The following is a 23,412-nucleotide window of genomic DNA, read 5'->3' as shown; positions in this document are numbered from 1 at the left end:
TCACTTTGAACAAACTATGAAAGGAAGAACTTGTCTTTTGTCCGGAACAACAAGCGGCCCCGATCATTCTCATTCGCAAATGTGCTGAAAAGTCAAAAATCGATTACGGTGATCAGTGGCGGATTGACATGACCCAGGGTCGTTAAACAGGAGTTTATCACAAAGTTGGATTGTCAATTCACAGTTTAGCGTTTTGCATCTTCACTGTCGTGTGAATGGTTGACTGAGTTACAGTACTAGTGGTGTCAGATGAGTCGAATGCAGACGACAGCGCGAGGCACTTTTATATGCCTTTGACTTGTGATAATAATGCGTTGCCGGGTTTTCACAGGGGAGGTGCTTCTGTGCCCCTGCGGCGGCCTTGTCGTTCTCGTGCATTTAATGGATCTGCTCCTGACAATCGAAAAGGCAATGACATGGCCCCCTCGAACTTTGCGGAAGCCATCTTGGTGCATCTTCTCATGATGATTTTGAGTTGTCGCCCAATATGTGTAGTATAGTGCCAGACCCTGTAAGACCTAAGAAAGTTGCGCCAGCGTTATGTTGCACGAAAATAGCCAAAAACAAAAAATACCGCAGAAAGTGGAGGGAAAGAAATAGGACTTGACAGTGTGTGAGGGTACTTCCCAAGGGAAAAGGATTAATATTGTACTTGAGAGGGCTGGCACTGACAATGGCTCGGCAGTGCTCAAAGAAGAACACGACACAACTTGATTGTATGCTATGATTAACGTCACTAGACAGTACGGAACCTGTACCAAGACCCGAGACCCGAGATAGGAACTCTATCACATCAGTGTGCCAACGACCTCGAGATGACACTGACAGTGTAGTAGTCTACATAGCAAATAAACATATTGGGGATTGTGAATTGAGGGACCGCGAGTCGATGTCAACAATCGACCGAGGGAAGACAAAGATGTACCAAGTTCTCGGTGGTGATAGCAACGCCGTTTGTGGTTAGCCAACAAGAGGATCCGGAGGCGCTGCTGCCAGATGTCAGAATCCGTGATCAAAGGATGCAATTCTCCGACAACGTTTGTTAAACGTAAAGGGAGGGACTTAAATGTCCCAGGAGCGCCGGGGATCCCAACGGGTGTTATTTGTTTCTTCCGAGCCAATGTCCAAGAGTGCACGATCACAAAATCTAGCCCAACTCTCGGTGGGGTAAGGGACGAATACCAACAGGTCAAAACATGAACAAATATATTTCGGCAAGGACTTTGTCGGTGACGTCGGCTAGATAAGACCCGAAACAAGGTTACTTAGGGATACGTGAGAGGGATTTGTGACTTTCTGGGAAAATAAAAAGATATAAAATAATGCGGAGTTAGCCGAATTTCAGGAATTGAAAGTGTCATCTTCTGAAAGTGCTCTTCACTTACAACCCCATCGTCTAGTCCTTCCTTCCCGCATGGTCCTTTGAGGTCCATATCCCTTCTCCTCCCTCCCTTCCCGACTAAGCCTCGCCGCTAACAAGGATACCGCTTGAGGTTCGTCTTTTTATCATGAAAACAAAACCAGAACGACTTAATATCCCTGTCATTGACTTTCATTGACTTTCAACAGATCTCGCGACCCTTGCCGGCTTCTCACATTCCGCCCTTTCAAACAACTTAATACCTCAAAGGACCAATCAGTAGTACGCTTGAGCTCGCTCGCGACTCTGATTTATAGCAGCTTTCTGACTCACCCACCACCTAACCCGCATCACCCGCTTTCAAGTGCTCCCGCACTTCCCCACAGTCAAGGGCCTCCGCTGAGGAAACTCGCGTACCCCTACTGTTCTCATAATTATCCCTTGTAAAATCGCTATTACCCGGCTAATCATCTGTTGTCGCCGGATCCCAGCTCTTCTCTGTTGTTATACTCGTGTTATCGCTCAATTATACTCTACTTTCCGTTCTTAGAACCCCTGTTTTTCACCAATGGCCATGACTCTTCCAATCGCTTCTTCTTCCACTCCCTCTGCTGGTAATTCACCAGCTTCAGTAGACGGTTCTGTTCCCCCTCAAACGCCCATTACTCCTACCGCCGGCCAAACTCTGTCTCTTCCCTTGGCATCACCGACGGAGCAGAACCACAATAACCAATCACAAAGTCCTAGCACCGCCCCAGCCAACGGCGCTGTTACACAGGTCAAGCGAAAGCCCAGTCGCCGAGCCAATACTGCCGAAAGGCGTGCTACTCACAACGCCGTCGAGAGGCAGCGCAGAGAGACTCTCAATGGCAGATTTTTGGCAAGCCTCCTTTTTTCTTCAATAAAATAACTGCGGATCCGAACATTTACTTTTAGGACCTTGCTGCACTACTTCCTAATCTTTCCCAGATCCGCAGGCCATCCAAGTCCGCGATCGTCAATTCTTCGATCGCACACGTTCACGCATCAAGGCGTCACCGCTTCCTTGCTTCGCGGGAGCTGCGTGCTCTCAAGGGAGAATCAGATGCCCTTCGCCGAGAACTCAACGAATGGCGTGATCGTGCCGGTCTTCCTTGTGTGGAAGAGCCCATTCGTGGAGATGGCTTTTCCATGGTCCTTAATGGCGAAGTCGAAATCATTGCAGCTGTCATCGGAGAGGAAGATGAAGAAGGACAGGCGTATGACGGATACGAGGAGGGTGATGATGAATTCGCTAGTTCGATGCCAGGCGCCATGGAAGACACTGATGATCCCATGGCCACCGCCACGATGCTCAAGACCGGCATGTATGCGCATGGGAATCTTCCCCCCACTGATGTCAACATCGCTCATTTGATGCCACGCGGCCCGCCTAATTCGCACGGCGGTCCCATGATCGCACAGATGCCGTCTTCTGTTTCCTTCGACAACCCAGAGATGCCTTCGGTGTATGAACCTCAGGTGAATTTCGCCGCACCCCCTTACATGGGGCACCACCATCCCGCTATGGAACAACATAATTTGAAGGCGTGGACAAACATGTACACCGGCTATAACCCTCAGCAGCTCCAGCAGCTTCAGATGCAGCGCAATTTGATCACCCCTCCCAACGGCTCGCACAACATGGGACCATCAGCGACGACTGGCAATCACTTTGGTGACCAAGTGACTCTCGCCAGCCTCAAGCGGCAGCAAATGCTCGCACTTCAACAACATCACAGCGCCATGGGGTATATCGGTGATGCTGATGACGCATCTTCAGTCGGATCTGGTCACAGCGGGGAGAGGAGTGGTAGCTTCAGTCCCGGCTCTGGATACGGCTCACCATCGCATGCTTCACCTATGAACTACGAGATCGCAAACGCCCATCCTGATTACTGTATACCTAAACGGTTGAGCATGGGCAACCTCCACATCAACACCGGTATTGCAGGGTCGTGGGGTGGCAGGGGTGACGATGGGATGGGAGGCATGGTAACGAAGCAAGGTTTAGGCGCTCCAATTAACGTTGGCAGTAGCGGAGGATATGGCATGATGATATGAGGCCTACAAGCTTTGGAGCAGTGCACCTGATACCCGTGCCGTGCACAATCGCCTTTGGATTTTTAGGGCGACGTATCGCTCTCCCTCGCTTCTCTTTCGCATACTGTGCTCTGACCATGTTTTGTCATCTATATTTCGGTATCCCACTTCCGCTCATTTTGTCTCAGGTGGCCTCTCGAGTTCCTTTGCTTGATCATTTTTATTACGAGTACCTTCACCGGCTTCCACGCACTCGCTTCCGCTGTTGTTGTTTTGTCTCTATCTATGTAACACTAACCACTAGTAACGAAAACCCTCCTTTTTGAACTAACCAAAAACCTATAGTATAAACGTTCGTTACATTGCTTTGTTGGTGTTTCGTATCAGAATCAAATGCGTATCACAGGGCTCTGTTATTGAAAAAGCGCACCCCTCCCTACTACAATCTAGCGGGTGCATTAACTATACAATTGTTACTTTGTATTTGATCACTGAACACTGCATACATGTCGTTGTAGACTAGATCCTGCGCCATGGTGGGGGTACTCGGGATTCGTGTTGGTTTTCATTCCCATCTTTGGGAACTTACCCAGTGAGCTCTTCTTTAGAAACATTGTGTTCTGCTGCCGCTTCAGCCTTCAGGGTCTATCAGAAGGTTATTTTTAGGATGCCGCAGGGCTTTCATTTAAGCTGACTCCGCGATCATGAAAAGTCGAATATTTGCTAAGTCTAAATAAAGCACGCTAACTGTATGTATTATAATGTCCGTAATTTCCCCGTTATCAAGGGTACTTTTGCGATCGGCAACCAACTTTATCACGACGTATTGACGGCCACCGTGATACCTTTGCACATTAAACTCTCGTCCGCACCCGTAAGAATAAGCACCTTCTTCTGAGAACTTATCTTTTTCAGCGACATGGACGATCCCAGCTCTGCTTTAACGTCGCCACGACGATTGGCTGTCCTCATCTCAGGAGAGGGTATGTTTCGATCTCGATCTTGCAATTGTACACCCTGTCATATCGGTTCGCGGCTATAGGAACGAACCTCCAAGCACTGATAGACGCACAGAACACGTTGTTATTGCCTAACACACACATCGTCCTCGTTCTCTCTAACCGCAAAAATGCGCGTGGCTTGATACGCGCTTCCACTGCTTCCCCTCCGATCCCTACTGCCTACCTCGGACTTCAGCCTTTTCTTAAATCGAACCCGGGAAAAACACGTGATGACTACGATCTCGAAGTCGCGCGTATCGTGATTCGCGCTAAGCCAGATGTGGTCGTGTGTGCGGGGTGGATGCACATCGTGAGCGAGGGGTTTTTGGATGTGCTGAAGGGGACGCGGGTGTTAGAGGGCGAGGAGATTCTTGCGAGGGAGGTGCCTGTGATTAATATTCATCCGGCGTTGTTTGGGCAGTTTGATGGTACGCATGCTGTTGAGCGAGGATTTGAGGCGTTCCAGAAGGGTGAGGTGGATGAGTTGGGCGTAATGGTGCATCGCGTGGTTAAAGAAGTTGATCGTGGCGAGCCGTTAATTCAAAGGAGAGTAGAGGTGGTGAAGGGGGAGGCGATAGAGGTTTATGAGGAGAGACTACATAAGGTAGAGTGGGAGATTATTGTCGAGGCTACTCGGATAATAGTGGATGAGATACGACCGCCCCTGTCAAGTGACGGTACTAATTTACATAACTAGAGTGGTAGGTGGAAATATGACTTGCACGGTTGATACAACAAAATTAGAGAGATATGGTAAACATTGGGATACAGTATTGAATATTAATCTACAGGCAGACGACGCGCCTGATTAATGCGGGCGTAAGATACCATTCATCTAAATCGCAAACTATACTCAGAACGGGAACCGCATAGGGAGCGAGTTGTCCTGGTCTCTATAATGTGAAGGATAATTATCACTGCTCGTGTATTGTCAGCTTCCCTCAACTGGAACTGATTTTGAAAAACGGACCTAGATAGCACGTTGTCCTGCTTCACGATGAGACTCGGAGAACGTCGGTGATATGGAGGAGGTGATAACACATTCACGATCCCTGGCGACGAAAAACTGCCTTTTCCAGCTGCTTCATCTCGCAGTTCAAGATCTTCCTCAGGCCAGAAGCGATCGGTAATTTTGGTCCCAATTGGAGGCTAGGTGAAACGGTCAGAACCAATCAATCAACACCACGTTTCGAAACAAGCCCACAGGAGACGGTAGCACTGCGCAAATAGAACTCGCCGGTGTCACAACAATATCGGGGATGGTTGATTCGACGCTTGACTCAGAGTCCACACATTTCGGACAGGAGGTCGAGTCCCCAGAAGACCAAGAGGATGACGAAGATGAAGAAAACTTTAGCAATGGAAGGAAAGATCTCCGCTTCGCGCCCTGGGAGGTGAAGGACGATTTTTCCATGCGGGGGGACGAAAGAGAAGTCCTGCGCTTCAAGGTGAGGATATTCGGCACCCAAGTTTCGAAAACAGAGAAAGCATGCATTCGAGCTTTAATGCTGCGTTGAAGACGTGCGAACGCGGAGGGAACGGGAAGAAAGCTTGCAGCAGTAGGTTGCGAGAAAGGCATATCAGAAGAGGGGGATTCGAGATCTAGACGAGTGCAGATGACACGACACGACGGCACTGACAGGCAAGGAGCACCGACGAGGAGATTTATAGTCCCCCAGCACCAACGCCAAGGCGTCCCATCACCCGCGTCCACGTCCACATCCACATCCACAGGCAAAATGAGTGGGCTTTTGTACTGGTGGTCATGTTGTGGCCAAAGCAGTGGCGCACACGATGATGTGGTCCTGTGTGCTGGCATTGTCCTGTGTGCGGAACGAAAGGCGAAGTATCGTGTCTATTATAAGTATGGGTGTTTGATGACTGTGGGTGTATGCGTATAAATGAATGAAAGAACACTTGCATGCAGCTGCGCGCGAGTGGGCCTGCAGGCATACTCACCGAGTCACATCTGCGAATTGATCGAGCTTGATTCGCAGCCGGGGACAGTGACGTTGGTCATGCCAACGCAACCGGCAACTTGCGCCACAGCGAAGGTCTAGTAGCTAGGTCTAACCAGCACATATCCGTGTCAAACGTGGGATATGCCACAGCGTCGCATGTCTAGCTGGCGTGTGTCAACCAACTACCAACCCGGCCATCCGCTCAAACCACTGGGCCAGTGCAGCGACCTTCTTGACGGCGGCGTCGCTTTGTGCGAGCCGGAGGTCCGGCCGGAGGCAATTGTCCTCATGTGTGTAAGGCATGGTCCGAAAGCATATCTCCGCGGTGGGCTTGTTGTATGGAGAGGCAGTGAAGGTGATCGAGCTGCCTGGCTCGCAGGATGGCGTGAGGTCTGTGTGAGAAATTGACGTCAGTTCACGCGATGCGATCGTGATACGATACGTACTCTGTAGATAAATTATGTCTCCGCGCTTGACGCCCAGTACACCCCAGGCATCTGCGACATCACGCCACGCAGTGAGCTTGCATACTGAGCCATCCTCATCACCCAGAATCATTTTAAGAACAGAGACTTCTTTCCCTGCGTCCGGGCCTTTCTTCACATGCACTATATCTGGGCCTTCGACCTCTAGGGTGGCGAGTAATATATTCACTTTTCTCCCTCTTGTCATGTTTTCGCTATAAAGAGATGCAAGAGATGAGACCTTATGAAGGCTGATCTGAAAATGTGGGAAGCGAGCTATAGAAGACGCGTCTGAGTAAGACACGGAGGTAGTTTCCTGTGTTTCATATGTCGCAACAAGTGACTGCGACTGGGATGTGCGCAGGAAGGACGGGGCACCTGTGGTATTTGCAACAGGGGTTGGAGGCCAGGTTATCACCGTCGTCTCCTCTGTTGTAGTTATGAGGTAGAGTACACGATCGGAGAACTATGAAGAAGACACACCTTTCATCATAGGCTGGCTGCCCTCGGGCCATGCGCCCCGGCTAGCAGGCTCCTGATCAAACGCTTCTTCATTACTATCGTCAAATATGATATTCTGGTAGAACAAGGATATTCGTCTGCTCGCGGCCTCAAGTGTTGCGGGTGGGTAAAGTAGTGCTTGGGAGACCTCTGCTGAAGGAGGTTCGACGGTCTTCCAAGTGTATGAACCAGTGTCTTTTTTGAAATCACCGACGGACGGTGCGCCGAGAAAGACTCTGAAATGCGTCATTCCGATATTCTAGTAGGTGCTGGTACGTACAAGGAGAGTGCCGCGGGAGTATTTTTAGACCCAAGCCACATCACATTTCCAACTCAAACGTGCAACGTACTGCATTCATGTGAACGAGTTTAGGCTGTGTAGCACTAAGTGATCGTTGCAATTGCAACTTGAAGGAAGGTTGTTCTGGCGTGGTGTTTATCATTGACCATCTCATCGCTTAACTCGTTTGACATGTCTTAGTCCCATTCAAGCTCTTTAGGTAGTACGTCCGGGCTACCCAAAATAATACAATTGAATCTTCCCGCCGAAGACGAAGCCCTCGATCAATCGATTGCATGGTGTTTGTTTTTGTCTTTGAATTCCCAAGGACACGATCTGGCTTGTAACTTGCTATGAACATAGAACTTGCTGGCTTATTCTGAGGTGATCACTCCTAACTCCCATCGTAAACACCCCGAAGTGCACAGAGCCGTTTCATATTGCTTCGTACTGCTATCCCCATCAGAATCGCTGGTGAAATCATTGATCATGACTCATGACAGGCGTATCAAAGAGCATATCAGAGGGTTAGTCTTTCCCTCCATCCACGTAATGGGCCCAGCCTGGCACCGATGCAGGCAGTTCCCATTTCGTTGGTACAAAATGATCATGATGACGGGCTCTTACCCCGATAAGCGCCACATGTGTGACAGTCAGCAACGCATTACCCATCAAATTAGAAGGGACGTGAATGGTAAAGTTCTGATATGGCTAGAGGTCATCCGGGTTCGGGTTGGGTTCCGAGTACCTCACCTGGCCAGCAGCTCGGATTATACGATTGAATTGCAATCACGACATCTAGTTCTTGCGAAGAAGACCGAAGTCTGGGCGCGAGTTCAGGTGTGTGATCCTGAGGGACAATGTGATTGTTGTGGACGATGATGTCACTTCCGGCACCAACCGTCTGATTTTAGGTGGGCGCTGCAATGTAAATATTCTGTGCGAGAGCAGTTACAAGAGCGAGGAAGACGCTTACTTGAAAACCTCGTTGCAATTCGACAATATCTCAGGAAAACAGACGCTTGCGAACTATCACCCGCCTTCATTCTCGACGGGGACATTGCACCATTGCGCAGGTTTCGTGCCAAGCGTGAGGCAGTGGAGGGCGAGGCACGTATTCATAAATTTCATGTTTGGATGAAGTGACATTGGTCACCGGCGGCGACAGCTGTTTCCATGGGGCGGTCAGGGGTTGCCGAATGGGATCGTTTGTGAACGGATCATGTTTGTAGTGTGCCCCATTCTTCTTCGCGAAGACATCCGCCCTAGAACTTAAGAATGGTAACAGAGCATCAAGCAGTGCTCCATCTACCCAAGTAGACAAGCCTTGGACTAGATCATGTTATAAGCTGCGAAATAAGCTGGTTCACTACCACTGACACATTTTTGAATTCTATGCAAGGCATGGGGCCCCGCCTGTCAGTACCATACTGACTCTGAGTACTTGCTCTTACACAAGTCATGGACATGCGGCACGTACCCCAATGAAGGCAAATTGAGTAACGGTGATAAGGGACGCCATTGCTTATGGACTAGGGATCGCAACAGTCTTGGCTCGGTTACTTGAAGCTTGTCTGGGGATTAAATGGACCGCTGTAGATAATTTCGCCTAGCACCTTCGCGGGAGAGACGCAAAGACTGAATGGGCATGAGCGGATGGCAATGACAACGGCTACTTCCTGAGAAGTAGACAGCAAGTCCTTATGGAAGGTGACGGTAAAATATGGTTTAAGTGGACACGTCGACTTCCCGATTTTTCAATGGTGACTGATATTTGTTCCTGGATAGACAGATGTTTGAGTTATCGCTAGCGCTCGAACAAAGACGAAGATTGGGTTAACAATTTTCATTTCGAGGATGCATTGGGGACTGAGCCATATGCTACTCGGTTGTCGTGTGTCTTATAGCTGCGACATTTATTCTGCATGCGTCGGTTCCACAAAGGTGACATACTGTTTGAGAACCATACTGACAAAGAGAGAGCAGCCATGAAAGGAGAGCGATGCCCTTAAAAATTGTTCGGCGTGAGTCTGACCCGGGGCCTTTGCAGTGGTCGCCTTGCAGGCTTGCACAAGTCGGAGGTCGGAGGAATCGGACGCCTTGTTGGACTTACAAGAAGCTGAGTAATACGGAATTACTGATCTTAGATCCGAACAGCAGCTCAGGCCAGCTCACTCATGTGACATGCACCGTCATAGCCTTCAACATTAACTTTGAATCAAAGCTGCGCGTAACATGAGCATTTCCGAGTGTTGCCGGCTTCCACAACGGCATTTCTGTCACCGCCAGACTGGCCTACTGTCTGACTGTCACCCATCACGTCACTGAAGTTCCTAGTAAATATTGATGGCACAGCGAACTAGGATGACCAGGATCTTCTGGCACGCATGGTCGTGGATGTTGCGGCGAACGCTACCCTTTGTACTCAAGCAAAGAACGCCCGTGAACATATAAAAGGGTGGGCTAATAGCTTCTATCGTCATAACGAATTCAACACAATCATTCATCATGAAGTCAGTTCTCTCCCTCGCTCTTCTTGCAGTTTCTGCTTTCGCCCAGAACGCTGCCATCGGATACCCTCCACAAGGTCTTTCAGTGTCTCCTGGAAGCAGTTTGACTGTCCAGGTAGAGAGGCCTGTGAGTCTCTGACATGAAATCATTCACTGTTTATTAATCAACGGCTACTTTTTGCAGAATACATTGTCGAGTACGGAGGAAGTTGCTGTCGTGATTGGCCTACAGTCATGCCCAGGAACGCCGTGCATTGACCCCGCTGATTTCATGGGTCAAATTTTGTACAACGGTCCCTTTAATCCACAGTATCAAGGGCCGTTAGGCCCCCCTTATCAGAACTTCACAGTTCAGATTCCGAGCAGCATTGCCAGCGGAACTGCTCTTCTTGGGGTTGCTCATGTCGCTCTTATCGGAGTGAGTCCTCTAAATATTGTTCAAAGTCGATGCTCGCAACTAACTTCTGATCTAGGCTGGGTTTTCCCCTTCGTTGGAGACTTTAAATCGTACAATCACGATTTCGTGATTTCTTATTTCGCAGTTTATGGACTTTGAGGACTATTTTAATATAGACGCTGTAGTGCAGTATCACAATGATGCACATAAGATGTGCATACCGTAATTCTCCTCCTAAATTAAGAGGACACGGACCTACTTACTACAAGTCTTACTATGTACATACTAACTGTCGTCCTCATTTTGGTTCACTTAGGTATAAATTCACATATGTCGCGTCCTCTGCTAGATCTGATTGCAATAGAAACAATTTTGTGGTTCATATGCAGTTTGATGCGTTTTAAATTTTACCACTAGAAAATCCGGTGCAAGTATATTGCAGCTACTGTACATGGTCAAAAGTACTTCATCACCTAGTCCCCTAGCCAGACCTATAGAAGGAAGACAGTCGATCCTTCTAATACAATCCGTCACCCAAAAGGCTTGTCTTGATGAAATCGGCAAACATTCCGGTCATAATCACTCCGGAACCACCCGTTCACACAGTTAATTCAACCGGATGGTGATCGGCAGTGCACCATGTAAGCTCGACCATGCAGCGGGTGATCCGGTGAACTTCACCGGCTTTTGGTGATTTAGACTCCCACGGTAAGTGTGAGACTCAGGCGACGGAGTCGGACACGTCCTGAGGCCTGATGAATCATTTTCATTCATGAAGCCCTCGCAAGGTTTCGTTTTAGCTAACTTGAAGCTAATTCATACTCATCTGACATTTTGACTAGCTCTGCATCGTCCTGGCTGTGGTGAAGTGGAGTGGCGTCGCGCCACTTCCGATGTGACCGGACTAACTTGAATACGGACGAAACACGCCGTCGGCGTCAATGCTCCAGCGAGTTGTTCAGTTCAACATAGCGGGTGATGTTGATACTCTAAGTGTACAGCCTTAGCCTCAGATTGCCGTGCCTCGTTTTATCGCAGAGGCCTGATGACTTCCGAAATCCAGGGATGTGAGAAATATTGCGCTCACTCCCAAGAAGAATAAGGCATGTTGCTCACCTCATTTTAAGTAGCCACTACGCAACTCCCACCTATGCTGAAAGCCATTACAAACGTGCCCCAACGATGGCATCAGTAGCAACGTCGCTCCGCTACTCAAACTTGAATCCGAACGCCTGTGAGCGCTCGTCATCCGGAATTACATTTTCAGGACGCGGGCATAGGAGTCCTTCAATGCCTTGAAATGGGTGACTGCACATCAATACTGTGTCTCTTGGGCCTTACCAGATAGTGTTATGGTTGTCGTTCACCGGGACTGTCACATCACTCCGATTCCACCGGTGGACTAGATCGATTGCCTTACTTGATTACCAGTCCAAAGTGAGTGCGAATCACATGTTTAAAAATGTTTCAGAAGCTCGCGTTCAACTCAGTGATCAGTCCAATATATATGGGCAAGTACTTCACCGGAATTCTATCCTCGGGCTGAATCTGCCAAGGCAGCACCCGCAGTAACTTTTTTGTCGCAGATATATACTACTGATGTTCCTCCCATTTCCCCATCCAGCTCATGGTATGGATTGCAGGTACCTCAGCCACATCACAGTAGCACCGGAATCTGGCAGGTAACTAGTATGATCCATATAACTAGCACTTCATTCTCGCGGTGTTTGCATCCCCGTTGCAGTGCTACGCAGTTGCATGGGGCTGCTGATACAACACCTATAGATGCTGCTCGTAGTTACTAAATAAAGCACTCACGCAGCGCATATATATTCGATACATCTAGCGCATTCACCATCTCTCTAGAAACTGCCCAAGAACTACCCACTTCGCCCACACTCGCAGCTGCCATGTACTTCCCAATCAAAGCACTGGTCGCCAATACTCTCTTAGGTAGCGTCTGTATGTGCTCAATTTGCTAACATCAACCAGCCTGCGCCTGGCTCCAATATCACTGCCGGTGCCTAACTTTACTGTGCAAGTAGGCATGGGAGTAAGCTTTCAAACATGCATCATTCAGAGCATCATGTTAATCAAGACCCACGCACTCTCAGATCGCGCCCACGAACGTCGAAGAGATAGCGATCGTGATCGCTATCCAGTCTTGCCCAACTGGGCACTGTTCCACAGTTAGTGAGGATATGGGCACCGTCTTGTACGAAGGCCCCTACAATCTACAGTTTGGGCCGGACGCATACGACCTATATGAGAACTTCTCTGTTCAAGTCCCTGCATCCTTCGCTACTGGGCAAGCACAACTTGGACTTGCTCAATTTGGCCTCGTTGGGGTACGTTGTTCCGACTGTCTTTGATGTACATATCTGACATACGTTGCAGGCATCTTACCAGCCATACTTGCATCTCGCAAATGAGACTGTTTACGTTGTTTAAGTGGCCATGTACCAAGACACTATAGAAATATCTACAACATATATACTTATACGATCTACATAGTTGATGCAATGCACAATGCCCGCTGCGTTTAAAGAATTGTGCGTTTATTCTAGAGCACGGTCGCCCGGCATCAAAACAATCACATACACTCCTGATAACACAGGCGCGCCCATGTTTATCAAATGGGCCAACCAATATAACTTGCAAAGGCTTCCAATGGGAAAAATGTACTTGACTGGGCAGCTGCAACAATCTGCCATACAGTGAAGTTTGCCGCACGTCACCTCTTTCAACAAATTATCATTGCAGCGTCAGCTTCGAAGGTTGTCGTAGTGCGTTGTCTTCGATTGACCGCAGCATTTCCAAAATCAGGGCCAAGGGCTCATGCTTAAGAGAACAAGATCTATTTCACAAAGCTCTGACAAAAATTGAAAGTTACAAGTGGGGGCCACCAATTACCCTTCTCGGTTATGAAGTACCAATACCCCATCACGGGTCTTACACTATCCCGCATCCCATTCCTAGACAGATCATCAATCGAGCAGATCTGCGCGCCGACCGAGCCCACAGCGATCACCGTATCAAACAATTTCCCATTATCATCCAGCTTCACATCTACGTGTGCGTACCCACACGGCACACGCCCATTATCTATCCTTGGGTACGGCGTCCCGTGAAGAACGAGGAACGGGCGTCTCGCGTCGCACGCGGCGTACACCGCAGCGAACTGAGCCACACTTGGCGATTGCGGATTTGCAGGATGCAACGCCACATCTTTCTGCATGCACTCGGCGTTCAACGGAGTGCCCTGCCATACGCCTCGTCCACTGAATACGCAGAATGCGGTGATCCAGCCTGAGATGTAGGTAGGCCCGCTCCCGCCCCCCTCGTAGTGCGCGACCAGAAGTCGAGGTTTTCTGGGCTGGAGGGCGCGTCGAAGGCCGTTACGAATTGAGAGATTACCGAGTGCAGGAGGTGATACCATGCTATTGTTTCTATCCCGTACTGTTTCAATCGCTCTAGTCGCTCAAGGATGGCCTCCCAGTCACGCTTCTCGCTGAGGAGCGTCACACGTGGTGTCCCACAGCGCAGCCGAAACGCATAGTCTTTCATCGTCGCCATCATGGTCATCGCATACACCGTCCGATCCACATCAGTCGTCGTCGAGAAGTTCGGCATAATCCAATCCCTCAACATCGGATCTACCACACGAGTGTGTATTAACTCCGCCATTTTGCGCGAAATTGGCGTTGTGACGATTTGCACCGCTAGTGACGACAAGTTTCTCCTTGCCCTCATGCGCCACGAACTTCGCACGGAGTTGCTCTGCGTGGCTGTGGACGAAGAAGCTAGATTGTGTGAGGATCGCGATCCAGACGTCATCCGGGCGAAGGATGAGTCCACGATGATGGTTGTATGCCTGGAGCACGGTATGCACGAACCCGTTAGACTGTGGCATGATGTCCCGCACCGCGTCAGTATCGGTGGGGAGGGATGTGCGGAGGAGCTGGTGACAGTGCTTGAATTGCTCAGGGGATGTCATTTCCAGGACGGTGAGGTGGGGGGCTTTTTGGGGAAGGATCTCGGGACGGTAGCCTTCTGTGAAAGGCTCCGTGGGATGCGTGGCGGGGTAGAATGAAATAACGCCAGGAGGAGGTTGAGACTGGCGCTTGTTCAAATGTTCTCTGCGTCGGGCATGTGGTGAATCTAGCATAGATAGTGGGGGGAAATCCATAAAATATGGATGCATTGTTGTGATTCTTGTTGGAGGTGTGAGCGATTATTAGAAAGAACCATCTTTACTAGTGAGCGATAGGGGCGTAGTATGTTTTGAGACGACAAAGCGTACTACCGCTGGAAATAATCTATGTGAGTAGAGCAAACTTCCCGAGAGAACACAAAGCACCCTTGACATCGCCCGGAAATTTAACCCACATAAAAATCAAGCCGACGTTCTCGCGCCAAGCATCCTGGTGGTAGTGTCCGCAAGAGAAACCTATCTTGTTCCAGGACCGTTGGATGCTCGAGTCTGAATTTATATCATGACATCGGTGTCGTCGGTGGTGACAAATAGCGACGGAGAGTTCTCGGAAGGGTGAGATGGGGAAGCATTTAAACAATGCAGCTACTTGCGACAATCTGTCTGCATGTGCATGACCACCTTTCAAAGATGGACCCGCCAGTGATGAGCCGCTTGTGTATGCTGCAGCGCAAGGACCGCCACTCGTTGCCTCCGGTGACGTCTCTGTGTGACAAATACCTGTAACTCGTGTCTCTGTAAGAACAAAAGTAAGGACACGACGAAACTGAAGCTCAGCTTGAAACTGCCCGTAGCGGGTACCTGATAGCCGGAACGGTTAGTATCTGTTAGCGGTGAAAGTCTGCTGTAGAATGTCTCGGAGTGATGCGCTACAGGCTCATGGTGGATCGAGATTAATAATCATTTAGCGAGGGAGTAGCAGGAGTATCTAAAGATACATTGCAAGGGAGCATGAAACAACAACTGCACGTATGAGTGTCCAGATGATACAATATGTGTAATGAGTAGACGTGAACCATGAGAGTAAAAGGTGAAAATACGACAACACGAGGAAGGGAAACCATCAACATAATCATAACAAGCTAGAGCGACTCGATAAACTTTGTGCCTCCCTCAAACGTCCGCACTGATGTCGTCGATTGTGAAGAAAAATGACGGTGGTCAGGCGCGCGCACCTCTCCATCATCTATACTTGCTTCTTGATGAGAACCAGGGGACATGGGGGAGCTCGAGTTGGAGAGCGGTGACTGCGAACGCGCAAAAGTCACCCGCTGTGGTGATGTTACTTGCAATGCGCCCTTCATAAATGGATCCCCATAATGCGTCGGCGTATACGACTCCGCATCCGACAGCGGCGAGTCTGTTTCTGCGATCTGGGAGTTATATGGGCCCTCTTGAAAAGACCTGGGGAAGGACTGCATGGGCTGCTGCGGCCCGCGTTCTTCACCATGATCTGAATCAGTCTCCCATTCGTCACCTGAGCCAGCTTGGATCCAACCACGCCCACCTCGTCGTCCGCTGCTCCCGCTCCTATTTCCACTGCTGCGCCTATCTCCCCACATTCCACGGAGTTTGTCCCCAAAGGCGCTGAGCCCTGGCGAAGCAGTTGTTGAATCGTGTTCTTCGCGCTCACGGTGACGACGGTAGCGCTCACGGCGGGCGGCGCGGTCTTGTTCGGAGGGTTCGTGATTGCGGAGGAGGAAGAAGACTGCGATGCAGCAGATGAGAATAAGCACGCTCAGAGCGACGACGAGCCCGATGAAACCTGTTGGAGATTGATATTTGGAAACATGACTCAGGCAATGTGCGGAGGAGAAACAAAGCAGGGGGAGACTACATACCTCCTTGTGAACCACCTATTTCTGGGACGGCTCGTCTGATGAGCATGGTTGTATCGTAAGGTAGGCTTTTTACAGAGATGAACAAAGAGCAAGCAAATATGAGGGTAGGGTATGGAGGGCCCCTCATGGACAGGGTTAGGATAACGCTAACGATTCGAAGGCAAGGATGGGTTTTCTTTTCAAGACTGAGGCGATGACTAAGGTAAAGCGCTGGGCAGTGAACACGGCAATGAAAACCGTGTGTGAGGTGTAACTAGCTACAATTGGCGGCATGCGCACAAAGGAACTTTTCTCAAACGGCTTCACGGTCGGCTTTCGGAATTTCGCCGAGCAAATTCGCTGGCAAGCTTGGCAGCAACTTTTTAAACACTCTGAGTCTCTCTGGAACTTATCTATTTTGTATATCAATGGTATTACTACAAGATCTATAAGCTCGAGGACTCGATATCAGATGGTCTTGTGAACGTTGTTATCATACATCAACCAGAAAAATAAGTATAGGGGATCTTCTGAGTGGCGAGAGATACACAACTTTGTGAGTTATATTTACCATTAGTTGAGGAAGATACATTATGATGAATTGATTTCTTTCTTCTGAAAGGCTTACAACCTGACTCAAGACCATTGGGCCTGTCCTGAGTGTGTGCTATTTGGCCCTTGGGTGACTGCCAGTATGTCACTTGAGCCGGCGGGACTTTAAAGTTTGAGTCCACTTGAAACTGGAAGAAGATTGATGGGGTGCATTTGTACGTGACGAGTTCTGTGAGATCTGCGACCTTCTGCAACTGGCTTGAAGCGCTCGTGGAACTTTCCATACCGAACACCGGGTGCGCTGTGACTATTCATGAGGGTCCAGAGTCTTTGCCTACCGTATGCTCTTGCTCATGATCGGTTTTCACAGACTCCTTCTATCTTGAGTCTTGACTCCTCCATCATTCTTTTCAGCGGACTTTTGCCTCCATCGAATGTGCAAAATTGTGCCGCCGGTCTACTTCGGTTCCACCTTAATGTGATACGAAGACCGGACATCGCATACCAGTATCAGAACTTCTTTTTCCCTCTTTCATCGATCGGCAAATTCACAGGGTCGGCAGCTCATGAGCTGGCAGGTTAACATCATCTGTCCTCTTGTGTCTTCTCATTCCCTCATCAGGTCTACAGGTCTACGCTTTTAAGCCGCTCACCAGACACATGATATCAGGCTTAGGGTCGCCTTGCAACCGAGCCATGATAAGGCGTAACAGTCCTTCCTTGTAAGTACTAGATGGGCCGCTCCGGTTTACTTACTAGACCACTTTCATGAGATCAGATCGGGTTAAGTTGTCCCATGAGGACCTGGTAGAAGCATTGTTACAGCAAGAGAAGGAACTTGAAGTTCATATCCACCATATAAGGACCCAAAAATTTAACATAAAAGGGACGCCTTGTAATAGCCCAGGGGTATGGATATGGCCCTGGCCTTGGTTCTTACGACGCGTTCCTATACGTCTGTATTCGCGGCAAGCGAGTCTTAGATCTCAATTAACCATTGAACCGGTTGGTACTGATCGAAGCACATAGACCTCCTATTTTCGTGAAGGTATAAAAAGTCCTCCCGACTCTGGCAAGGTATCGACACGGTGGTCATTCCTCTCAATTCCAACCGTGCTCTTACTTGTTTTCACAACACTCGTGACCTTTGTCGCTATTGCTGCGGCATATCCCACACCAGAATTGGGGATGAAACGTACTTGTGAGGACCCACGTGCTAGTCAGTGAGAGTGATATGAGGTACTGATTTGGTATGCAGCTTTGGCGCGTGGAGGGTAAGTTATTATATGCCTGGTGGATCACTGAGCTCATGTATAACACCTGTCGCAATAGCGGCCTCTGGCTTTAAGTATTTCAACAATGAGAAGCGTGAGCAACTCGGGACTTATGACGATGCGTACCACGGTTTCATCATTGGGAAGCCCGAGGAGTAACCATGATTCTAATAGAGGTACTTTCGCTTATTTCCACTGCTATCCTAATACCTGACTTGTCACTTTTCACCTTCAGAATAAAGGAGAAGTCGTGAGGGTGTCACGATGTTGTCAGTCGCTGTGTACTCAACTTGTAGTTGCACTTTCCCAAGTGCTTTCGTTGCATGATGCTTAACATTACTAGGAACGATGGAAATTCCGCGGAGCTGCTTAACGAAGTACATCCTCATTGCGGGCTAGCTCAGGCCGAGATTTTTGCGTCAATGAAGAGAACCTTTGTCATGGTTGCTGCTAGGATTGTGCCCGGATGGCACGACAACCACGGCTCTTTTTAGATAAGGAATCTCAGCAATCAGACAGTATTCGGCAGAACTGTAGTTTGCTTGCTAAAGTACTCTCTAGATTGATCTGATGTCGCGTCCCAAAGCCTGGTAATACGAGATTGCGAGGTGAGGCAATCACGCGTCGCCTCAGACACGTCATATATATCAGCTGGGTTCTAGCTCAGCTGAAATACAGCTGGTATATACGTAACAACCCTCGAAAAGCACACGCTGGCATAGTTCCTCCGTCATGAAGCACTAGTCAATAACTCTGAAACGACTGGAGAAGGATACGCTTCACCGTGGAGTCAACAGATAGCTACATTCCAGACAGCGGGAACGTCGATGGCGAGAAAGATATTGCAACATGACGAGACAAAACACAACGCAGCTACGAGGAGTACTCGGAAACAATTTTGTGTGTCAGCGTGCCAGACACATACTAGTAGTACATACATACGGTTGATGAAACACAATTACAACACTACGTGCGATTTGAAGAATACGACTCACAAAAGACCGATGCACGAGACGAAAGAGAAAACACTACTAGTAGTGTAACAAAAGACACGTCATTCCAATCATGCAAGAGGGGCAAATGTTCTCGTCGCCGCATTCGCGATGGGACTCACTCAGGGAGTGGGTCCAAGCGCGATGACGGCGCAAGCAGCCATGCATGCCCCTAAGGCTGCATTGCATGCAATAATGGCAGGAGGTGCCGCTGGTAGTGCGACACCGAATGTAAACCCAGCTCCAGCATAGCAAGCAACAGCAATGCCGTTGCAACCTGCTCAAGAAATTGGGTCGGCGGTGCGCAATGATGGTGTTCGTTGACCTTACCTGTTTGGCAGATGGCGTAGCCCAGGGGGCCTGCAACTGCGGGGGCCGCAGTCGCAGCAAGGAGGACGGTGATGTATTTGAAGTTCATCAGAAATAGGAGTGACTGGACTAGTAAGTTAGAGAGTTGGTGAGCTTCGACTGGCGCGAATTTTAGTACAAAAGCAAACGTGAGGACCTTGGGGCGTTGGCTTAGAACAGATTCTGATGGATCGAGCCACTGGGGACAGCACTTTTTACGTGAAGCGAGAAGATCATCGAGCTCAGCTTGCCCATTATATCGAGCTCAAAACCCCCTATTATGTTGTGGCCTAGCCTCCTAGGAAACTTGGTGTTGCTATAAATGAGTCTTTGACGTCAGTCAGAGACACACTGCGGAGTGCCAAGTCCTCGTACGAGCGCTTCCTCACGCTTTATCCGTTACGTCGCTAAAGTTCTGCGTCATAATTAATCCGACTCGGCAAAATGCTCATAACTTGCCGTAGAATACCAGCTGAATGGAGTCACCAGAGTGTTGATGGTTTAGATGGCAAGGATGGAAAAGACTAGAGATTGAATATTGAACCACCAGCTGCAGAGGACCGGACCTCGAAGATTAAAGGTACGTATGAGTCTGTACCACATGTATAATATTACAGGACTAGTACCGACTCGTGGTGTGTGTATAAGGACGAACACAAATATCGCAAAGCGAATCTGACCAACATGCGAGATATCACGATGATGCGCGCCACGAACGAACCCCCGACCTAGTACAGGATCTGGAATGCACTATGCATCAAACGCTTCGAGTCCAGATAGCATATACATTTGACTCACCGAGGATGGTCCGTCACCTTTGTTTCGGTGTTTCACTCTGCTCGAGGTCTTGACTCTTGAGGCCTGGTTCGCCATAGAGTACTACGTAGAACCTCCTGATCAAGTCCGAGATGAGTTCATAAAGTTTGCCACGTGGAGTTGCGGCGGTCACTATGATTTTCGTTATGATAGTCTTACTATACTACTCTAGCATAGCCCATTTGTAGTGTTTTCAAGACAAAAGAAGTCTTTCTGGAGGTGTAGGTAGAATTACAAGTTTTGTTGTCGGTAGTTGCCTGAGTGACAGTGTAGAACAACAGATGAAATTGTTCACGTGATTGACGCGTCATGTGGAGGGGCTGCTTGCATTGTCCTAGCTCGCTACGCAGTACTTGGTCACTGCTCGACCTACTACTCTTGTTCCCAATATCAGATGGAGTCCAACTACAAACTTTTCTGTCTTGTGTTGGGCGGTCATCGCAACAATGTCTTCTCGGTCGACATTCGACGCACGCAGACCGTCGGGGACCTTAAAAATATGATCAAGGAAAAGACGAAGCATGCATTCCGCGACGTAGACGCTCATCGTCTCATGCTATGGGATGTGAGTGACCTGACGCCTATGATTGGATGCTAATGATCTGATACTTTGGAAGGTCGACCTACTTGTCGACGAGGCGTTCGAAAACCGTCTCAACAGTCTCAAACTTGACCCGAAGCAATTCTTATCACCTGTGACTCAATTGTTCAAAGTTTTCTCTCAACAACCCAACGAAAAACACCTGCATATTGTTGTCCGACCGCCGCATACCGGTGAGTTATTTGTTAGTTTGCCACCCATTCCTTGAACACTGATCAGCATCTCGGCTGGTTCTTAGTTCCTGTGGTGCCACAGATTCCAGTTGTTGATCGACGATTGGCTTATCTCCGGAAGGGCGCAGGTTCTCCATCATCTGGTGCAAAACCGGCCGCATTCTCTGCAACACAGGACGAGGAAGAGTACCTTTGCAATCGTCCTCGCAGAGCCGCGGACTCTCTTCCAGTTACTCTTCTCGAGCCTATTTTCGCCGAATTCGTGGATGATTGTCAAAATTATTAACCAACTGTCCACGATAACGACTTTGTTTGGCAACTTTTGAGAACGATGTCCTCCTTCTATCCCGATGAGCTCACGCGGATGTATGTATTCAGGCAACTGCTCCGCGACTACGGTATTATACTCGATGTTGCTATGGTTGGCTCGACAAAATGTCCGACAGACGGACATCTTTTGTCCCACAACGGAAAGTTTGTGCAGGTGATATCGGAGGTGAAGAGCGAGATCGGAAGCGGCGGTGCCGAACCATTCGCGGAGGCAATGTTGTACTACCGCAAGTTTATGGAAGACTCGAAGATTGAGATAGTGAGGCTTCGGTCTGTGATTCCATGCATCCATATCATTGTGTTCGGTTAGTTCATTTGATCAAATTCATTGCTAAAGTGCTTTATTGACCACAACTAGGCGCCTGCATTGGCTTTGCTGGCTCTGTTTTCATTGAAAAGGTCCAATGTGATGTCCTGGCCCCTATCATTCCTCTGTTTTGTCATATAACAGACCTCCCTATGCAAGCGATGGCGGCTCGTACTTTCGGAGCTCTGAAAATCGCCACCGAGAAACTCACAAAGCTGTACTCCCAACCAATTCCGCGCCTCACAGCCGAAGATGCATCTCTAGGATGTCCCTATCCTCGGAGTTATACCTATTCAAGCGGTCAAATTCAGGAATTTTCGTATGATGAAACTCAGAGGCTCAGGGATCGACTTATCTTCTTCGGGGAAACGGTCGGCGATGCGGCTGGGAGGAAGATTTGTATCAAGTTCGTCAGGTACTATTCCCGTGAGGCCCACGACTTCTGTGCCAGCAAGGGACACGCTCCGGAACCTATCGCCTACAAACCTTTAGCCGGCGGCTGGAATATGGTGATTATGGATGCGCTTGATATTGATGATGGTTACTTTGCGCAACGGCCTGGCTCATATCGACCGCTGAATGCGATGGCTGTTTTGGACCGCCAGCCGCTGAAGGAGGCCATCACGTCTCTTATCGAGGAGTTACACACTGGCGGCTACGTTCATGGCGACCTTCGGGATAAGAATTTCGTTGTGAGAGACAATAAAGACTTCATGCTGCTCGATTTCGATTGGGCTGGACCGATCGAAAAGGCCCGTTATCCTATGCATGTTAATCGGACGGATATTCGACGTCCTGATGGTGCGTGGGATGGGGAGAAGATTGTGGCGAAGCATGACTTGGATATGCTGAAGTATCTATTTCATACTGAGGAAGATGGTCGGGAGAAGGCTGCAAAGCGCCCCCGTATTTCTACTGGTGAGGAGTTGACAATAGGCATGACATGATTGATTCATGATTTGTTGTACAAAAGTTCAATTTGGTTAATACGAGTCTGTTCTGTTTTTCATCAAGCTATCATACAGTGACTTTGGGAGAATAGTGACATAGATCAGTCTCCAAAATTCCGTCGCATTTGCTGATCCCACCAGCCTCTGGCAGGAAGTTCCTGATTGATAGAGGATGGTAGGATTGTCAGGCGGTTTGGCGGTAGGCTGGAATCCTAACCTATGAATCAAATACTTCGAGTCTAGATAGCATGTACATTTGACTCACCGAGGATGGTCCGTCACCTTTGTTTCGGTGTTTCACTCTGCTCGAGGTCTTGAGGCCTCGCCATTTCGCCATAGAGTACTACGTAGAACCTCCTGATCAAGTCCGAGATGAGTTTATAAAGTTTGCCACGTGGAGTTGCGGCGGTCACTATGATTTTGCCAAGTGCGACATGGCTGGATCTATGTGGGTCAACGCAAATTTACTTCCTTTGGCTCTTCTAACCGTATCAGCCGAACAAGCTGGATATCCGCAAAGTTCCCGCTACGGTAGTAGTGGGTTTTGTCGGTGACATGGGCGAAAAAACAAAATCGACTGAATTTTTTGGTGTAAAATGCATTTCACTACAAAATGGTAATTTGTTCACATGGTCATATGACATTCTTTCTAATCGACATGTGAGGTCTGTGCGTATTATGTCGATCTTCTTTAGTTGTCGCCTACTATGTCTCTTGTCT

At 48.8% G+C, this 23,412-nt stretch overlaps 12 protein-coding genes across 12 annotated transcripts; 6 read left to right on the top strand and 6 right to left on the bottom strand.

Moving 5' to 3' along the window:
* Positions 1-1,681: 1,681 nt before the first annotated feature.
* Positions 1,682-3,651, top strand: EDB91DRAFT_83711 (uncharacterized protein). The gene is made up of 2 exons (XM_041328568.1): positions 1,682-2,240; positions 2,297-3,651. Exons 1-2 carry the CDS (start codon positions 1,929-1,931, stop codon positions 3,440-3,442), a joined length of 1,458 nt encoding a protein of 485 aa, XP_041171041.1. The 5' UTR covers positions 1,682-1,928; the 3' UTR covers positions 3,443-3,651.
* Positions 3,652-4,205: 554 nt separating this feature from the next.
* On the top strand, positions 4,206-5,352 carry EDB91DRAFT_83663 (phosphoribosylglycinamide formyltransferase). Its single transcript, XM_041328565.1, has 3 exons — positions 4,206-4,285; positions 4,337-4,404; positions 4,464-5,352. Exons 2-3 carry the CDS (start codon positions 4,341-4,343, stop codon positions 5,117-5,119), a joined length of 720 nt encoding a protein of 239 aa, XP_041171040.1. The 5' UTR covers positions 4,206-4,285; positions 4,337-4,340; the 3' UTR covers positions 5,120-5,352.
* EDB91DRAFT_83659 (uncharacterized protein) lies at positions 5,353-6,399 on the bottom strand. The gene has a single exon (XM_041328564.1). The coding sequence runs from the start codon at positions 6,239-6,241 to the stop codon at positions 5,585-5,587; it is 657 nt and encodes a 218-aa protein (XP_041171039.1). The 5' UTR covers positions 6,242-6,399; the 3' UTR covers positions 5,353-5,584.
* A 120-nt stretch (positions 6,400-6,519) lies between these two features.
* EDB91DRAFT_1265431 (uncharacterized protein) lies at positions 6,520-7,598 on the bottom strand (the record flags this gene model as incomplete). The annotated part of the gene is made up of 3 exons (XM_041324492.1): positions 6,520-6,775; positions 6,830-7,276; positions 7,331-7,598. 3 exons carry the CDS (start codon positions 7,596-7,598, stop codon positions 6,558-6,560), a joined length of 933 nt encoding a protein of 310 aa, XP_041171038.1. The 3' UTR covers positions 6,520-6,557.
* Positions 7,599-8,156: 558 nt separating this feature from the next.
* EDB91DRAFT_1062050 (uncharacterized protein) lies at positions 8,157-8,339 on the bottom strand (the record flags this gene model as incomplete). The annotated part of the gene is made up of 1 exon (XM_041314500.1): positions 8,157-8,339. A coding segment is annotated over one exon (183 nt), but the record flags the coding sequence as incomplete, so codon positions are not given.
* Positions 8,340-9,782: 1,443 nt separating this feature from the next.
* On the top strand, positions 9,783-10,917 carry EDB91DRAFT_1167562 (uncharacterized protein). Its single transcript, XM_041320055.1, has 3 exons — positions 9,783-10,265; positions 10,323-10,556; positions 10,612-10,917. The coding sequence occupies exons 1-3, from the start codon at positions 10,137-10,139 to the stop codon at positions 10,663-10,665; spliced, it is 417 nt and encodes a 138-aa protein (XP_041171036.1). The 5' UTR covers positions 9,783-10,136; the 3' UTR covers positions 10,666-10,917.
* Positions 10,918-12,445: 1,528 nt separating this feature from the next.
* Positions 12,446-12,986, top strand: EDB91DRAFT_1087013 (uncharacterized protein; the record flags this gene model as incomplete). The annotated part of the gene is made up of 4 exons (XM_041316162.1): positions 12,446-12,497; positions 12,581-12,588; positions 12,650-12,883; positions 12,933-12,986. The coding sequence occupies 4 exons, from the start codon at positions 12,446-12,448 to the stop codon at positions 12,984-12,986; spliced, it is 348 nt and encodes a 115-aa protein (XP_041171035.1).
* A 406-nt stretch (positions 12,987-13,392) lies between these two features.
* Positions 13,393-14,739, bottom strand: EDB91DRAFT_1087012 (uncharacterized protein; the record flags this gene model as incomplete). The annotated part of the gene is made up of 3 exons (XM_041316161.1): positions 13,393-13,911; positions 13,953-14,178; positions 14,201-14,739. The coding sequence occupies 3 exons, from the start codon at positions 14,737-14,739 to the stop codon at positions 13,393-13,395; spliced, it is 1,284 nt and encodes a 427-aa protein (XP_041171034.1).
* Positions 14,740-15,406: 667 nt separating this feature from the next.
* EDB91DRAFT_1167546 (uncharacterized protein) lies at positions 15,407-16,677 on the bottom strand. Its single transcript, XM_041320054.1, has 2 exons — positions 16,371-16,677; positions 15,407-16,294 (listed from the first exon to the last, which is right to left on the bottom strand). The coding sequence occupies exons 1-2, from the start codon at positions 16,495-16,497 to the stop codon at positions 15,612-15,614; spliced, it is 810 nt and encodes a 269-aa protein (XP_041171033.1). The 5' UTR covers positions 16,498-16,677; the 3' UTR covers positions 15,407-15,611.
* A 2,612-nt stretch (positions 16,678-19,289) lies between these two features.
* Positions 19,290-19,585, bottom strand: EDB91DRAFT_1254637 (uncharacterized protein; the record flags this gene model as incomplete). Its single annotated transcript, XM_041323848.1, has 2 exons — positions 19,290-19,444; positions 19,498-19,585. 2 exons carry the CDS (start codon positions 19,583-19,585, stop codon positions 19,290-19,292), a joined length of 243 nt encoding a protein of 80 aa, XP_041171032.1.
* Positions 19,586-20,630: 1,045 nt separating this feature from the next.
* EDB91DRAFT_83444 (uncharacterized protein) lies at positions 20,631-21,319 on the top strand. Its single transcript, XM_041328553.1, has 3 exons — positions 20,631-20,896; positions 20,949-21,105; positions 21,152-21,319. Exons 1-3 carry the CDS (start codon positions 20,726-20,728, stop codon positions 21,199-21,201), a joined length of 378 nt encoding a protein of 125 aa, XP_041171031.1. The 5' UTR covers positions 20,631-20,725; the 3' UTR covers positions 21,202-21,319.
* A 117-nt stretch (positions 21,320-21,436) lies between these two features.
* Positions 21,437-22,692, top strand: EDB91DRAFT_1350660 (uncharacterized protein; the record flags this gene model as incomplete). Its single annotated transcript, XM_041326084.1, has 2 exons — positions 21,437-21,740; positions 21,794-22,692. 2 exons carry the CDS (start codon positions 21,437-21,439, stop codon positions 22,687-22,689), a joined length of 1,200 nt encoding a protein of 399 aa, XP_041171030.1.
* Positions 22,693-23,412: the final 720 nt, after the last annotated feature.

This window comes from Suillus paluster (assembly GCF_016628075.1).
Source record: "Suillus paluster strain FC165 chromosome Unknown EDB91scaffold_113, whole genome shotgun sequence".
Taxonomy (NCBI): domain Eukaryota; kingdom Fungi; phylum Basidiomycota; class Agaricomycetes; order Boletales; family Suillaceae; genus Suillus; species Suillus paluster.
The sequence above is the reverse complement of the archived record's forward strand: the minus strand, read 5'-3'. Positions and strand labels throughout refer to the sequence as shown.

Coding starts and splice junctions, on each gene's coding strand:
- EDB91DRAFT_83711 (XM_041328568.1), top strand. CDS start 1,929: ATGGCCATGACTCTTCCAATCGCTTCTTCTTCCACTCCCTCTGCTGGT. Junction 2,241..2,296: donor CTCTCAATGGCAGATTTTTG/GCAAGCCTCCTT, acceptor ATTTACTTTTAG/GACCTTGCTGCACTACTTCC.
- EDB91DRAFT_83663 (XM_041328565.1), top strand. CDS start 4,341: ATGGACGATCCCAGCTCTGCTTTAACGTCGCCACGACGATTGGCTGTC. Junction 4,405..4,463: donor TGTCCTCATCTCAGGAGAGG/GTATGTTTCGAT, acceptor TCGCGGCTATAG/GAACGAACCTCCAAGCACTG.
- EDB91DRAFT_83659 (XM_041328564.1), bottom strand. CDS start 6,241: ATGCCAGCACACAGGACCACATCATCGTGTGCGCCACTGCTTTGGCCA.
- EDB91DRAFT_1167562 (XM_041320055.1), top strand. CDS start 10,137: ATGAAGTCAGTTCTCTCCCTCGCTCTTCTTGCAGTTTCTGCTTTCGCC. Junction 10,266..10,322: donor CTGTCCAGGTAGAGAGGCCT/GTGAGTCTCTGA, acceptor TACTTTTTGCAG/AATACATTGTCGAGTACGGA. Junction 10,557..10,611: donor CTCATGTCGCTCTTATCGGA/GTGAGTCCTCTA, acceptor CTTCTGATCTAG/GCTGGGTTTTCCCCTTCGTT.
- EDB91DRAFT_1167546 (XM_041320054.1), bottom strand. CDS start 16,497: ATGAGGGGCCCTCCATACCCTACCCTCATATTTGCTTGCTCTTTGTTC. Junction 16,295..16,370: donor AATAGGTGGTTCACAAGGAG/GTATGTAGTCTC, acceptor AATCTCCAACAG/GTTTCATCGGGCTCGTCGTC.
- EDB91DRAFT_83444 (XM_041328553.1), top strand. CDS start 20,726: ATGGAGTCCAACTACAAACTTTTCTGTCTTGTGTTGGGCGGTCATCGC. Junction 20,897..20,948: donor ATCGTCTCATGCTATGGGAT/GTGAGTGACCTG, acceptor ATACTTTGGAAG/GTCGACCTACTTGTCGACGA. Junction 21,106..21,151: donor TGTCCGACCGCCGCATACCG/GTGAGTTATTTG, acceptor AACACTGATCAG/CATCTCGGCTGGTTCTTAGT.